Raw genomic sequence first — 14,089 nt, 5'->3', positions numbered from 1 at the left:
AGACTAAGGGGGCTGCAAGAGACTGGGGAGAAGCAGTCCAGATCTGCAAGACCACTGAAGAGACTCCATGGCCAAGTCCGCCGCCATGAAGTCTGTCCCCCAGGAAGCCCCTCCAGGAGCTGAGAACTCATGCAAGGCAGGAGCTCAGTGCAATGCAGCTAGCTGTGCATTCCCGAGTGCTGCAGCTGGGCCACACAGCTCCAGTGTGGAAAAGGGCTCAGCGCCCAGGAAGGGGCTTTCCCTCACTAGCACTGGGTAAAGCCCCCCACAAGTGTTCACCTATCTTCCGATTACTATGGGATCAGAAGAGGGAAGGGGGAAAAATGAGAAGAGAATGTGACTTCAGTATTTAACACAGAGATCTCACACACATGTAAACAATGTACCAATGTTTTATTTCTCTCAGAACTTTATAAGCAAGTCTCTGAATGCATTTAAAGAAAAACACACAACATATCTAATTACATCCAACCAATGGGTCACTTCTGTCCCAGGAAATTGTATCAAATAAAAATGTCACAGATACTTGAAGGTGGTCAAATGAGTCAGTGAGTTTACAGATTTAATTGTCCTTAGTGCAGTGTTGTACACACTTGTTTCTGGAATAAACCAACAGTGCAAGATAATGCCATAAATACTGACGGTACCATCAACAGCTATGACCAACATGAAAAATGTAATCATATATTCAAATTCCTGGTCAAGACAGTTTTAAAAACAAGGGATGCTAGTGTACTTGCGAGGAGGCTCATCACCACCTTCTAGTTCTAGAAAGTTCAGTTAGGTTTAAAGCTATCAGTTTTATATGTGATGATTTTCTTAACAGGAATAAAAGTATTAAGTCAGGCACAGTGGCGCACACTAATCCCAGCATTTGGGAAGCATGGATGGGCAGATCTCAGTGAGTTAAAGATCAGCTCGGTCTACATTGTGAGACCCTATCAAATGAAAGAAAGAAGGGTGGGGGTAAGGAACGGAATTGAAAAATCCAACCACTACCAAAATCAGACACTGGTTTCTGCACTCCCTCCTTAGAGGAACAGGGAGCAACCGTGGGGAATTAAGAAATCTTGTGGTGCCATCTTAAAAGCATGACCCAGGCTAGTAAAGGATGGCCACACATCAACCAAGGCAGAGCAAGCCCAGAGCATCCACACCTTCATCTCATCACTGACTCTGTGCTTCAACTGAACGCCATGTTCAACACCCTGAACAAAGCTAAAGGTTCATCCACAGAGACTAAGCCCCTCAGAGTCAACAGGAGCCTGTGTCTAACCCGCGTTGGAGAGATGGGGAAGGACAGGGGCTTGTGCTGACTGACGCACAAAGGGAACACCCGTTTTCCAACTCTATACAGACTTTTACAAAAACATACATAATTCAGCAAGTAGAGAGTTTATATTCCTCCTAGCAAATATTTAAAAGACATTTACAGGCATGCATTAGAATTATATGTTAACTTATAGCACCCTCAGCAGTCTTTCAAATTCTAAAATAAATCTCTGGAAATATAAAAAAATATTGTGTTTTACATATTTCTGAATGCTGAGAAGCTTATAGTACATTGTTTTCAATTCTCAGAAAAATGTAATTGTGCCTGTGAACTCATGTGAAAAAGCACCCACTCTGACATCTAGTGAGGACCTCACTATAAACAACAGAGCACGGCTGCCTGAAACTTCCAGATTGCACATATTCTGTGAGTAGGAGGAAAGGGTGTGGGGAAGCACCCATGTAAAACTAGCCCTATTAGGAGAAAAGTAACATTTTCATGAAAAAAAAAATAAGAAAGAAAATGTCATCTCTCCCTTTGGTGGCATTTCTTTGGTCAATTACCTGGTTTACCAAAAGTGTTCTCTCAGGTCAATTATTGCACAAATTACCTTTAAACAAATGTCAGAGAGTCCACTATTTGTCTGGCTAAAACCTTTCAAAGCACACTACTCATTTTAAAATCTCCTTTCTTCAGTAAAGACTAATTAAAAACAAACCCACCATCCTTTGTTTCACAATTTTAATATTAATGAACATTTCCTTCTGAGTCTGAAGTGGTGTTTCTTTGAGGTCTGACCTACATGGTATAGCAGCAGACTCCTAATGTATGCAGAGTTGCAAAACCAAGACTCAACACTAAGAGTCCAAAAGAAAAACACAGTGCTGAATTTCCCAGAAAAACAAATCTAAGGGATTGCTAGAAAGTTTCTCTTTCCAGAATTTTTGAAGTGACTGTTTGCTCTCAGCAGCCTTGTAAAGTCTGCGGTCAAGATGGAACTTGGGGCCTGAGGAGCCTGAGTGAAGGTTGCTTCATCAGCTTCTGCTGGTGCCTTGAAGACTGTGCACTCTCAATGGCATCGAATGCTCTCTGGAAGACAAAGCAGGGTATGAACTACTGAGCTAACTTCTGGCTCACCCAGGGGCAGGGGGAGGCAGGGACACCGGAGTCTCCATACAGGTTTAGACAAGGACCAGGCCACCACCTGCCCACCCAATGTGACCACAACCCTCCCTCTTTGGTGAGTTCACCGTCTGTCATTCACAGGAGCATCAGTCAAAGTTACCAGTAGTAGAGAATGTGTGAGACATAATGGCTACTAGCTATGACAGGCTTGTAAAGGTCTGCCGGTTAAAAATCTTGAGGGGGTTGTTAAAATGAACAGTTTACCTTTGCTGTGATGGAATCCTTCAGGTAAATTTTCCGAAGACAGCCTAGACTGGCGCTGTCTTTTTTATGGAAGAGACCCTGTTCCTGGTTTTAAAAGAAATAATGGGAGAAAAGAAATTATTCTCTAGAAGGAAAAAAATGTCGTAATCTTTAATTGAACGCTTAAATGTCAAGTTACTTTATAAGCACTATACTATGCAATGCATGCAATCAAGAACTGTATGAAATAAATCACTTCGCTACGAGGAGAGCGACTGCACACTACAGTAGGAATTTATAGGCCTATCTGTGTAAAATAAGAGCCTCTGCAGGCAACAATAAATAGCCTACAGGATCACAGTGTGACAGTACATAACAGCTGACAGACCAGTGGCAGACCAAAAGGCCCTCCCCTTCATTCCCTCGGCTGACAGATAAAATTCTTATACAATGTAAAATACATTGACTCAATTCTCACCACTGATGTGAAAGCAAGGCATTGTGGTAGCTCGAATGAGAACGGCTCCCACAAGCTCATGTGTTTGAATATTTGGTCTCCAGTTGGTGGAACTATTTAAGAAGGATTAGGAGGTGTGGCCTTGTTGGAGAAGGTGTGTACCTGGGGGCGGGCTTTGAGGATTCAAAAGACTGGCACCATACTCAGTCTCTCTTTCTCTCTGCTTCCAACTAACAGATCATGATGTAAGCTCTCAGCTGTTCCTGCCACAATGCCTTTGTTCCTGAATCATGGACTTTCACCCTCTGAAACTGTAAGCACCAAACTAAACTGTTTCTTTTAAAAGTTGCCTTTTCATGGTGTTTAATCACAGCAATGGAAAAGTCACTGAGAGATAGGTAGTAGCCAGGGAACTATAAAATACGCACAGGACAGTCTGCCCCAGCTCCAAAACTACGTTTCCTACCAGGGTACTCTGTACTATGTAAGAATCTGCTCCAGAACACAAATGGGCAGGCTGAACTTTTGTTTGCAAATGTCTCCAATAAGAGAAGTAAAGGACATTTACTTCAAACCTATTTAAAAATCTATTAAATTCTTGTGGGAAATGTTGTTTGGAGAGTTTCAGCAAAGGGGATGATATCACTGTTATTTAGGCAAAACGAAGACACTATAAAAGCTACCATATTTAGGATGCCAATTGTATACATCTTCTTAAGAGAGATGAAAATACATCTAGAATAGTGTGTGTGCATGTGTGTGTGTGTGTGTGTGTGTGTGTGTGTGGGTGTGTGTGGGTGTGGGTGTGTGTGTCCCCGCAGTGGTTAAGCCCAAGAACCCAGCAGAGATGAGGTATCACTTCTGCTAATGCTTTAACCGTGGAATGGAAAGTTCATCCTTAGAAAAGGATGGGAGCAAGGACACAGAAGGACACACAACATCCAAGTCATATCCACATTCTGGGCGCACCAAATTATAAACAGAGCTATTCAGACCTAGTCTATTTTTAACTCTTGTGTGTGTGATGTGTGGCAGGTAGGTGTGCAGGTCACAATATGAGTGCAGAGGTCAAACCTACTCTGTAGGGTCATTTCCCTCCAGAGTTCTAGGATCCAGCTCCGGCTGCCACATTTGCACAGTAACTGGTTCAACCTGTTGAACATCGCACAGGCCTTAGACCTAATAGCTATTTCTACTGAAGCACATAGTCTCCCAAAAGCTTAGCAGGGAGAATGCTTCTAGAAATGTCTAAGAGTCTAGCAAAATGGATATAGATATTAGGAAAGAAAAACTCATACTCACTAATGCTTAATTTTATCAAAAGGCAGAAGTAGCTGCCAGCACCCTGGTTCTGGCAGATAAATTGACATTTCACTCTATGTCAGAATAAATGTTACACAAAATTAGTCAGGTTTGTTTACAGCTTAGCATGCACTAACTCCGACAATGAGGGCACTGTTCCTACAGACAGTCTGCCTCTGAAACCATGAGGCAGCCAGAAAGCACTGATGACTGAGTCCCGGGCTCTCAGGGTCTGATTCCTATTTTCTTACCTTCACTGAAATCTTCAGCAGATTTTCACTGACTCCAGGAGGACACACAAAATCTTCAAACAGACACTGCCAGTCCACAGACATATGGCCTAGGATTTCAACTTCCTTTATAAACAGTACCCGCCTGTTTTGGAAAAGAAAACAAATACAGCCACATTTCAGCTCCATCCTTTATTCCGCATGTGTTTAGTAAAGAACAAAACTGACCCACACAAGAGTGCTGAGGACCAGAGGCCAAGGGCTCAGCCTGAAGTGGCATGGGAAATCCTTATCAACCTCCTCGTCCTAGGACTCAGGAAAGAGCAGGCAGACAGAAAGGGAGGGCTGGAGGATGAGAAGAAGCTGTGACATGCTGCTGTCTTCTGGACTTGATGTAGCTACAGCCTCAGGAACTCAAAGCCACAGTGGTTACCTGCACAAGACGTGCACAAAATCAGCCAGCCCAAATCCCAGCACAGACGGGAGCCGGTCTCCAGGCCCCAGTACTGAGGAGCTCCGGGCAGTAGGTAGTCCTCGGGGAGGGAAAATCTCTCTGTTTTGAGTATGGCCACTGGTAGGTTTCCTACACTCCAGTGGACGGCCCTTACTCATGCACACACTAGCAGCAAAAATTAGACTTAGTGGATTATTAAAAAAGAAAAAAAAAAAGAGGGTGGAGGGACATGAAGTTGAGAAGGGAGCATGTTGGGGGAGGATACAAGGGCAGTTAGAAGGGAGAAATGGAGGACAGATAAGATCATATTTCATTGTATATATGCATGAAATTCCTAAGAATAAAGAAAACAATTTAAAAATTAAAAAAAAATCACTTACAGAAAAGCATGCTTTTCATTAAAAAAAAGTCTATGTAAATGTCAAATGGAATGCAATATAATTCTCTACCTTACAAAACAGACTTTCAAACTTCCCCTTCTGTCAATCTGGAAGAATTCAGTAACGTTGTTTGGGGTTTTGAACCAGCAAAACAACTGAGCAGGGAATCCCATTTGAAACACAAGAGGTGCAGGACGCACCCTCATCTGGGAGGCAGAGAGCAGAAGGCCCTGAAGACAATTTACTTGAACATTCCTAATTGCTCCCTCCTGTCAGTCACTTACGCCTTCCAGCCAAGACAGACCGTGCAGGAAATGTCACAAGCCCAAATGTCAGCAAAGACGCACTTCGGACCTACTAATAAATACCAGACTTGAACATTTTAACGCTAATGTATATCACAGGAGGAATGGTTCGCTTTACTCAATAGTAATAAAAAAATAATATAATCCTTAAAGGACACTCACACTGATTTCCCAGTCAGTGAGTCAGATTAATTACTGATACAACTATACTTGATTTTAAGTCTCCATTAAAGACAGTAAAACTAGAAATGCAGATTTGTGAACTCAAACAACATCCAGGGAAGCATGCCAGAGAAAAGAACAAACTTTCCAACTCTGCTTGAGAGGCACCCAGTGCCTAGAAGGGAAAACAAGCCCAGGAGACAATGCCACACAGCTGTAGAGCACTGGAAAGGGGGAGGGCTGCACTGAGAGGGGGCAGGCCTCACTGGAGAGGGGGCGGGCCGCACTGGAGAGGGGGGCGGGCCACACTGTAGAGGGAACAGGCTATACTGACAGTGTGGGGTTGAGTTCTTGTTGACCACTGAAAAGGAGATCTCTTTAGAGAGAGGTAGTTACTGTTCAGACAATACAGACACAGCAACAGATTAAGTATACAAAGAAGGGACTGAGTGTGCGATGCTGAGAATTGAACTCAGGACCTCACAAAGGCTAGGCAAGCACTCTCTCACTCAGCTACGGCCCCATGCACCTTATCACTCTTGATTTGGAGGCAGGATCTCACAACATTGCCCTGAACTCAGTACCCTAATCAGGGCTTAACCTTGCAATCTTCCTGACTCTCTCTCCCAAGCAGCAGGAATAACAGGCCTGTGCCACCAACCCCAGCCAAAGGAAAGGCTAAATGAGGAGTGTGGAGGTCTGTGGCTGGATTACCAAAGGCATACTTTGGTGAGAAAACCACCTTAAGGCCTCATTTTAGAATGATATTTATTCACTGTCATCTTGAAATTAGGGCTTTCTCTTTCTCTTTCTTTGTTTTAGACATACTTCCAGTGACAGGCAAGACAGTGGGGGCTCAGGGTCTGGAGTAGACAATTAAGACGGGCAGTTGCTGCAAAGCCCGAGGAGGAAACGGTGACAGCCTCACTTAGGACAGTGGTTGTAAAGTGAGAGAGGAAATGGCTAGACTCTGGGTGCTCAGGAAGGCAGACCTGAACGAACCTGGTAGTCAAGGGGAACGACAGCAGGCCCCTGACACTGTTTCTCAGAGGGGGTGCCAGGAGAAGTTTGGACTTGTTTGGGGCTGATACCCACAGTACCCCGGCCCTTGCAGAGCAAGCGCCAGCAGAGCCTTCCCCTCTTTGACACATTCAACACCCACACAGCATCCTAACCAGTCTCTGATGAGTGCCCCCACACCCTGGCCCTAAGCCCAGTTCAGTATCAGGTATCAGGGCCTTGTGCCAGATGCAGCTTCCTGTTCTGTGCGATTCTAAGCTCTCTCTTCTTCTGACCACTCCACCAACAGCTGTTCTCCCCTACCTGCAGCCTCCATTCTCTTTCCTGCTCCAAGTATCACCGTTCAAATCTCATCATCTCCTGTGTGACACACCCTGGCGTGGAGTCTCCAAGGTCTCCACTCCAGATCTTTTTAAAGGTCTATTTTCATTTGTAAGCGTGTATGTATTTGTGGGTATGTGCACTTAAGTGCAGCTGCCCACAGAGGTCACAGGTCAGCCCAATGTGGATGCTGAGACCCGAACCTGGGCTCTACAAGAGCAGCAAGTGCTCTTAAGCACCAAGCCACCTCTACAGCTCCCGTGGTCACACCTCAACTAATGGGTCAATAAGATGACTGAACAAGCCTTCCTTATATGACTGGTTGGTTAACCTCTTTAGAAAGACATGTTCAGAGTTTGGATTCTGTAGTTCACCTTCTCGTACTTTTCTTCTCATCCAGGTGTATTCAGGTCCAACAGTGAGGAGCTGGGTTTCGGCTCAGTTCAAGAACACTCACCTAACACCCTGGGTTTGATTTCCAAAACTCAGATAGATGGAATGGATACATTAGAGGGAAGGAGGGAAGGAGGGAAGGAGGGAGGGGGAGGGAGGGAGGGAAGGAGGGATGGGTAAAGGAGAGGGAGAAGGAAGAAACTAGGGCAGAGTGCGCCTACTCTAAACACTCTGCTTTAATCCTACAAAATATAGCACTTGGAAAAGCATTAATCTACAGTCGTTATCTGGAGATGTTTATTTCTAGAGTAAATCCTGAGACACTACATTTGATATTTAAGCACAAACCCCTTTTCTCTAGAAAAAGTGCTTACCAAAATGCTGAGAAGGAACTTGGATGGGCATATAGAAACCACACCATCCTTAAAAGGGATTTCTCAATACCCGAAAATAAAACCTCACAAGGGAAAGTGATATCACCCTCTTCAATTTGAAGTGTGACTCCTTACCATGACATCACCACTACAGGATGAAGGCTATGCTCAATGGGTTATCAGCAGCTGCCACATCTGGATAAGCCCTAAGCCAAGCTGGGCCCAGCTTCTGCATCTCCAGAATAAGGGTCTCTGAACACGTGCTCTCAGAACTATCTAGAACTGTGTTTCTGTGACTGAATGAAAATGATCACCTTGTCCCTGAAGTATAGTTTTCCAACTCCTCTGTCACTACAGCCTCTGAAAGTCCTCATGAACACAGCTAGGCTGCATCTGGATGCCAATACCTGTTTGTAATCATAAGGACTGCCCTCTTGTTCCCAGGAACAGCACAGTGGAACTGGTAGGTCTCACCTTCCAGCTTCTTGATATGGTTCTGAAAAAGACACAAGACTTAAGACTTGGGAACTATATATATTTAAATACTATCTGTATAATAGTCAATATTAATCAATGTTTGGAAAAGGTACATTAGAAACAAAACTAGAATACTACATATTGGCATCTGAAGCAAGAAAACAACTTATTTACAGTATCAATTACTTTTCACTATTGCCTTAAAGAGAAATGTATTGAATGCTTACCAGGTGAGCATCTGATGAAAAACATCTTGTTCTTAGTAACTTAAGAGATTTGAAACTATCAACCAGAAGCAATCATACATCTTAATTAAGAATATATAAACACATGGTAAGTATAAAACTGCTACATTAATGTCTCAGCAGTCCTTGAAGGGTCCCTCCCTGGCAAGGGCTTGTGTGGGTCTAATAACTGCTCACCAAAGAACACAATATTTAGAAATCATGGTTTTGAAATTCTTTTCTGAGGATGGTTTATATTTTTCTTCTGATTCCTCTGAGAGAAGTTTGTGACCCTTCTTAAAAGCTAAGGCCCAGGGGCTGGAGAGCTGGCTCAGTGGATAAGAGCACTTACTGCTCTTTCAGAGGACCTGGGCTCTATTTCCGACACCCACACAACAGTTCACAATCGCCTGTAACTCCAGTTCCAAGGGCTCTGATGCCCTCTTCTGGTTTCCAAAGGCTTAAACACACACCCAGTGCACATACATATACTCAGGCACACACATGAAAAACAGTAATTTTTAAATTGCTAAGACCCAACCACTTCTTTGGACAAGGTTATGTACTATGTAATAGTAAACCTCCAAGGCATTTGCTTGTTTTGGTCATATTTGGTTTTGTAGATTACGTACAAGTTGAAAAGGAACATTTTCATATGAAATTGTATTTCTGACTAAAATAGACAATTATGGACACAAAGAATTCCAAAATAGTTTGAAATAGCATTTCAAATAGTTCGCACAGTTTATTTCTAATGCACAAAAAAACTCAAGTATAAATTGTAGCCAATAAAATATTTATTTTCTTTTTCAAGTATCTTAAAACGATTGACTTAAATTAGTCAATACACATTAAAAATACAGTTTTTATAACACATACTAATGAAAGACTATTATTGATATCACCTATAGCGAATAATTAAAGATCAAATGACACATGGGCATAAAACACAGAAGACAGACAGACACACTGAATGAAGGAGCCCGTCACACTGCAGGACTGAGAACATACCACCAACAGCACTAGGATCACAAAGTCAACGTACGCACAGCAGAGAAAGCATGCTTGGCGGTGTGATTTCAAAGCTGAAGTACCTTCTTCACTTGTGGTGCTGGGGATGGAACCCACAAACTTGACAATTACAAAACAACCATGACCAAGGATTACAAAAGCCATGAATAAGGAAGAGAGCTCCTACAGAGCTAAGGTGGCATCTTCAGAACGCATCTCAGAGGAGATGGGCACTTGATTCACAGTTTGCCCCTGGGAATTAGCTCCAATATTTTGCCATCAATACCTCAGTTTCTTCAGGGAAAATGGGAAAACAGAATAGCACACTATAATAATGTGGTGCCTTGAGCTGGAGCTCGGGATGCATGTGTAAGCCGGAGGTACTGGAGGGAATAGAGACATGTGCTTCTTTCCTAATATTTCCATTGTTTATCAAGCTGTGCTTTAACCACCAACAACCTTAATGGGAATTCTATTACCAAGATACACTGAAAAATATCGTTCCAGTGCTAGTAAAGATCCAGTAGACTCTGAAATTCAGAGTAAGACCCTCAGCCACTGAAAGTAGCAGGAGGCCAGACTGAATAAAGTGATGCTCTCTTCCCAACGCAGCACAAGGAATTTAGTAAGACTTTGCTAAAGAAGGGTCCTTTGCCCATTCCCTCTCACCCCTTTCAGATCAATTCTAAGGAAATGGCACAGGGCATGAAATGGCAAAATACAAATGCACAGCGGTATTTATCAGGGAGTTAATAGTACCAAGTACAGCACAGGAGCCGATACAGGGGACTGAGAACAGTCGGACATACAATGGTATAACAAAGGTTATCTCAGTGGGTAGACAGGCGAGGGGTAAAATGTTAATGAAACATTTCCATACATGGAAAAACACACTTGGATAGAAAAAAGCAAGGAATTCCACTTTAAATCTTATATGACCGTAAGAGTCATAAGCAAAATAAATAATAAATAAAATCTGTCTCTATACACATACATACACATACATGTACAGCATAAGCAGCATCTCCTAAGAGAATACTGGAGTGGACTATGCACATGGCATGTGAGTAAGGCTTTTCACAGCAAAGTAGTAGAGAACACAGAGGAATGCTTGAGAGGTAAAAAGAAAAAAAGCTAAAAAGGCTCCCCAAATAAAGATCCCCAAATAAATTATTTCGAATAAACTAATATGACAGTAAGATCTAGGAGGATATAATCTAATACTTTAAGACTCTGTGACAGTTATATGTCTACTTACTCCCTTATGGAGTCAGTCCAGCAGAGTCTAAGTAACCAGTTAGTGCTTCTGAGCCAACTGGCTGACTGTAGCAAGATGGGCGAGCAGGAGATGCAGTGGGCTAAACGTCTCAGTTACCCAGGAACCAACTATCAAACCCTACAGCAACTTATTTTCCGTCCCTTCCAATAATTATTACAATACAGTCAAGTGTAAAGGGTTGTCTGATATGGTAACTAAAACACCATACAAGGTGACTATATGCTTAGCCAAAATAACCTTTTGTGCTTAGTAATATACATTTATAAAAAGAGAAACTAAGGAGCTAAAAAAATAAAATAAAAATACACAATAAATAAAGACCTTAGGTTTCAGAGGATCACAAAAGTCTGAGTAAAATCAAAGTATAGTCAGGAAAACTAAAAATTGTGGCTCTGACACAAGAACCTACAGCATCTGAAGTGACAGATTGTGCTTGATCCTTATAGAAGCTGCACACACAGGGACATTGTGCCTATCCCGTTACCCAGGCACAAGAAGATGTGGGGTTTTTTTTTAATTTTTATTTATTTACTTATTTATTTATTTGCTACTGTTAATATTTACATGTTTTTCTATCCTTGGTCCCATAAGCACAGAAGTCTTATTTTGAGGGGAACACAGTGGTCCCGGGTTCAAACCCAGGCCTCGCATGTGCTATTTTACCTGAGCTGTGCCCCAGCCCAATGATGTAAGTCATTTCTTTTGTCTGTCCAGCATTGTCTGGTTGCTGGACATCAATTGTTTTCTCTTTAAATTGTTTTTTTTTAATGTAAAGCATTCAAATAATTGGCTTTTATAACTATATGTTTAAAAACATATAAATTTATGCCTTTAATTCCAGCACTGGGAGGCAGAAACAAGAGGATCTCTGTGAGTTCAAGGCCTGGCCTGGTCAATACAGAGAGTTTCTAGGCCAGCCGGGCCACACAGTGAGACCCTGCCTAAAAAAATGAATCCTACTGAATGCTTGCATCTTAACAGTTTCACTATCTTCAAACATATATTAGGGGTGGGGTTTCTACTTTCAACTGTAATTGTTTGATAAGACATTAAATTACAACATTAAACATTTCCGTTATTTATTTATTTATTTATTTATTTATTTATTTATTTTTGGTTTTTCGAGACAGGGTTTCTCTGTGTAGCTTTGCGCCTTTCCTGGGACTCACTTGGTAGCCCAGGCTGGCCTCGAACTCACAGAGATCCACCTGGCTCTGCCTCCCAAGTGCTGGGATTAAAGGCGTGCGCCACCACCGCCCGGCCCGTTATTTATTTTAAAAAGAAATTAAAATATAACTTGGGAGTTAACTGGGGGTATAAACGATAATTTAATTTTTTCACATCAAGAAGTTTATGAAGAGTCAAAGTCATATGCATGTGTATGTCTGTGCATGTGTGTATGAAGGTATGCACACACGTGTGTATGGAGGCCTAAGGTCACTATCAGGGATCTTCTTCCATTACTCTCTATCTTTTGTTTTGCTTTGTTCATGAACAGGCTCTCCCACTAAATCTGGTGCTCACTAAGGGAGCTGGCTGCCAGTGAGCCCCACCTTCTGCCTGTTTCCCAGCCCCTACTCTAGTACTGGAGTGAGAGACAGATACCACCACCACCACATCTGCCTTTTATATGGGTGCGGGAGAGCTGAACTCAGGTCTTTGTGCTTGTTTGTAAAGACGTTACCAACGGAGCCATCGTCCCAGCCTCTAAAGAGTTTGTTTTGAAAAGGTAAAGGTCTCTATACATTCAACTGCCACAGAGGTAATTTGCCCAATTACACGGTCTGCTACTGAGTCTACGGACAATAATTAAATTCAGCAACTGCGAAGTAAGCACAACCAACCACGAGGCTCTGTTTTCCAGAAGCATTCTGCTCAAAGCTAAGGGTGCAGACTCCACAAAAACACTTCATGTACTGAGCTGCAAGTGAGCTCAGAAAGAAGAAGGTACTGAAGGAACACTGTCTACAACTCCTGTGCCTGTCAGGTCTAAGGACAAGCTCAGAGAAACTGACACATTGCTTATTAGTAGTCCCATAATGAGTAAGTTTGGTGACATATGGAGCAGAACTCTACATAACTCCGTCATCAAGATTCACAAATATACAGAGACACTCACTGCATAGAACCATCCTTCCCAACTTCATGAACAACCCAATACACAAAAATGATAAATTTCCAAAACTGTAGCAAAATATATGCTCTGGGTCCAATATCCTTTGACCGCAAACTGGCCAAGTTATTTCCTGCACCTCTTAGACATGTGCAGAATTACAAGAAGTCACAATGTTCAACTGTCCTCAAGCCACTATTATGAAAAGTTCAGACAGCAGTGAGAGTTATAGAGAAAATTTCATTAAAATTAACCCTCAGTCTGATTCACACACAGTTAATAGTAGTAGTTTGAGTTTTAAGGATGGAATCAGGCAGTACAGGAAACATTTACTCCTGTGTTTCCAGTTCTTGCTGTGTAGGCAGAAAAAGAAAGAAAATAAAGTTAGAAGTGTGCAAAAAGATAAAATGTAATCATATACAATGAAAACCAAAGGCTAAGAATAATTAAGTCTTTATCATAAAGTACAAAAATATTAGTGTATTTCTGTTGAGGGAAAGCCAGTCTTGGGAGAATAGCCATTTAAGTTATGTACATATTATTTAAATATAATGAAACTATAACCAAAACAAAATGCCAAAATATATGAATTTTTAAATGTTTAATGAGATTATAATGTAGATATAAGTGTATAATCTCTTTTTCTCTCCTCCAGTCCTGTTTACCAGAATTAACTTAAATTTTTCACAGTAAGAGGAGTATGTTCATTTGACTGAGAGCAAAGGAAGCAGAGGAATTCCAACAATTAGCCACAAAGCAAGAAGCCAAAACTGAGCACAGTAACTAAGAGCTGCCACAGAGACAGTGAAGGAGCCAACAGCTCCTTTCAAGACAGTATTCTCTGCACAAAAAAAGCCTTGTGCCTTTTTCCTGTCCCGTGCAGAAAATAGTTACCAGTTACTTCTCCTTACCTGCCAGGTCATCATACAGAACAATACATGCTACT

General features: G+C 42.0%; 1 protein-coding gene across 4 annotated transcripts in view; it reads right to left on the bottom strand.

The window, feature by feature from the left end:
• Window positions 1–374: 374 nt before the first annotated feature.
• Window positions 375–14,089, bottom strand: part of Vps13c (vacuolar protein sorting 13 homolog C) — a 158,229-nt gene continuing 144,514 nt past the window's right edge. For 3 of the 4 annotated variants that reach the window (XM_052713287.1, XM_052713296.1, XM_052713302.1), the window contains 4 exons: window positions 8,447–8,535; window positions 4,652–4,775; window positions 2,663–2,746; window positions 375–2,362 (listed from right to left, as the gene is read on the bottom strand). In XM_052713287.1, the coding sequence (XP_052569247.1) occupies window positions 2,261–2,362; window positions 2,663–2,746; window positions 4,652–4,775; window positions 8,447–8,535 (399 nt within the window). In that variant the 3' untranslated portion in view covers window positions 375–2,260. Of the gene's footprint in view, window positions 2,363–2,662; window positions 2,747–4,651; window positions 4,776–8,446; window positions 8,536–9,515; window positions 13,497–14,089 lie in introns of those variants that run through there. The other variant, XM_052713308.1, reaches the window with a different exon arrangement.

Source organism: Peromyscus californicus, unplaced genomic scaffold, assembly GCF_007827085.1.
Source record: "Peromyscus californicus insignis strain IS unplaced genomic scaffold, ASM782708v3 Scaffold_11__1_contigs__length_118956290, whole genome shotgun sequence".
Taxonomy (NCBI): domain Eukaryota; kingdom Metazoa; phylum Chordata; class Mammalia; order Rodentia; family Cricetidae; genus Peromyscus; species Peromyscus californicus.
The sequence above is the reverse complement of the archived record's forward strand: the minus strand, read 5'-3'. Positions and strand labels throughout refer to the sequence as shown.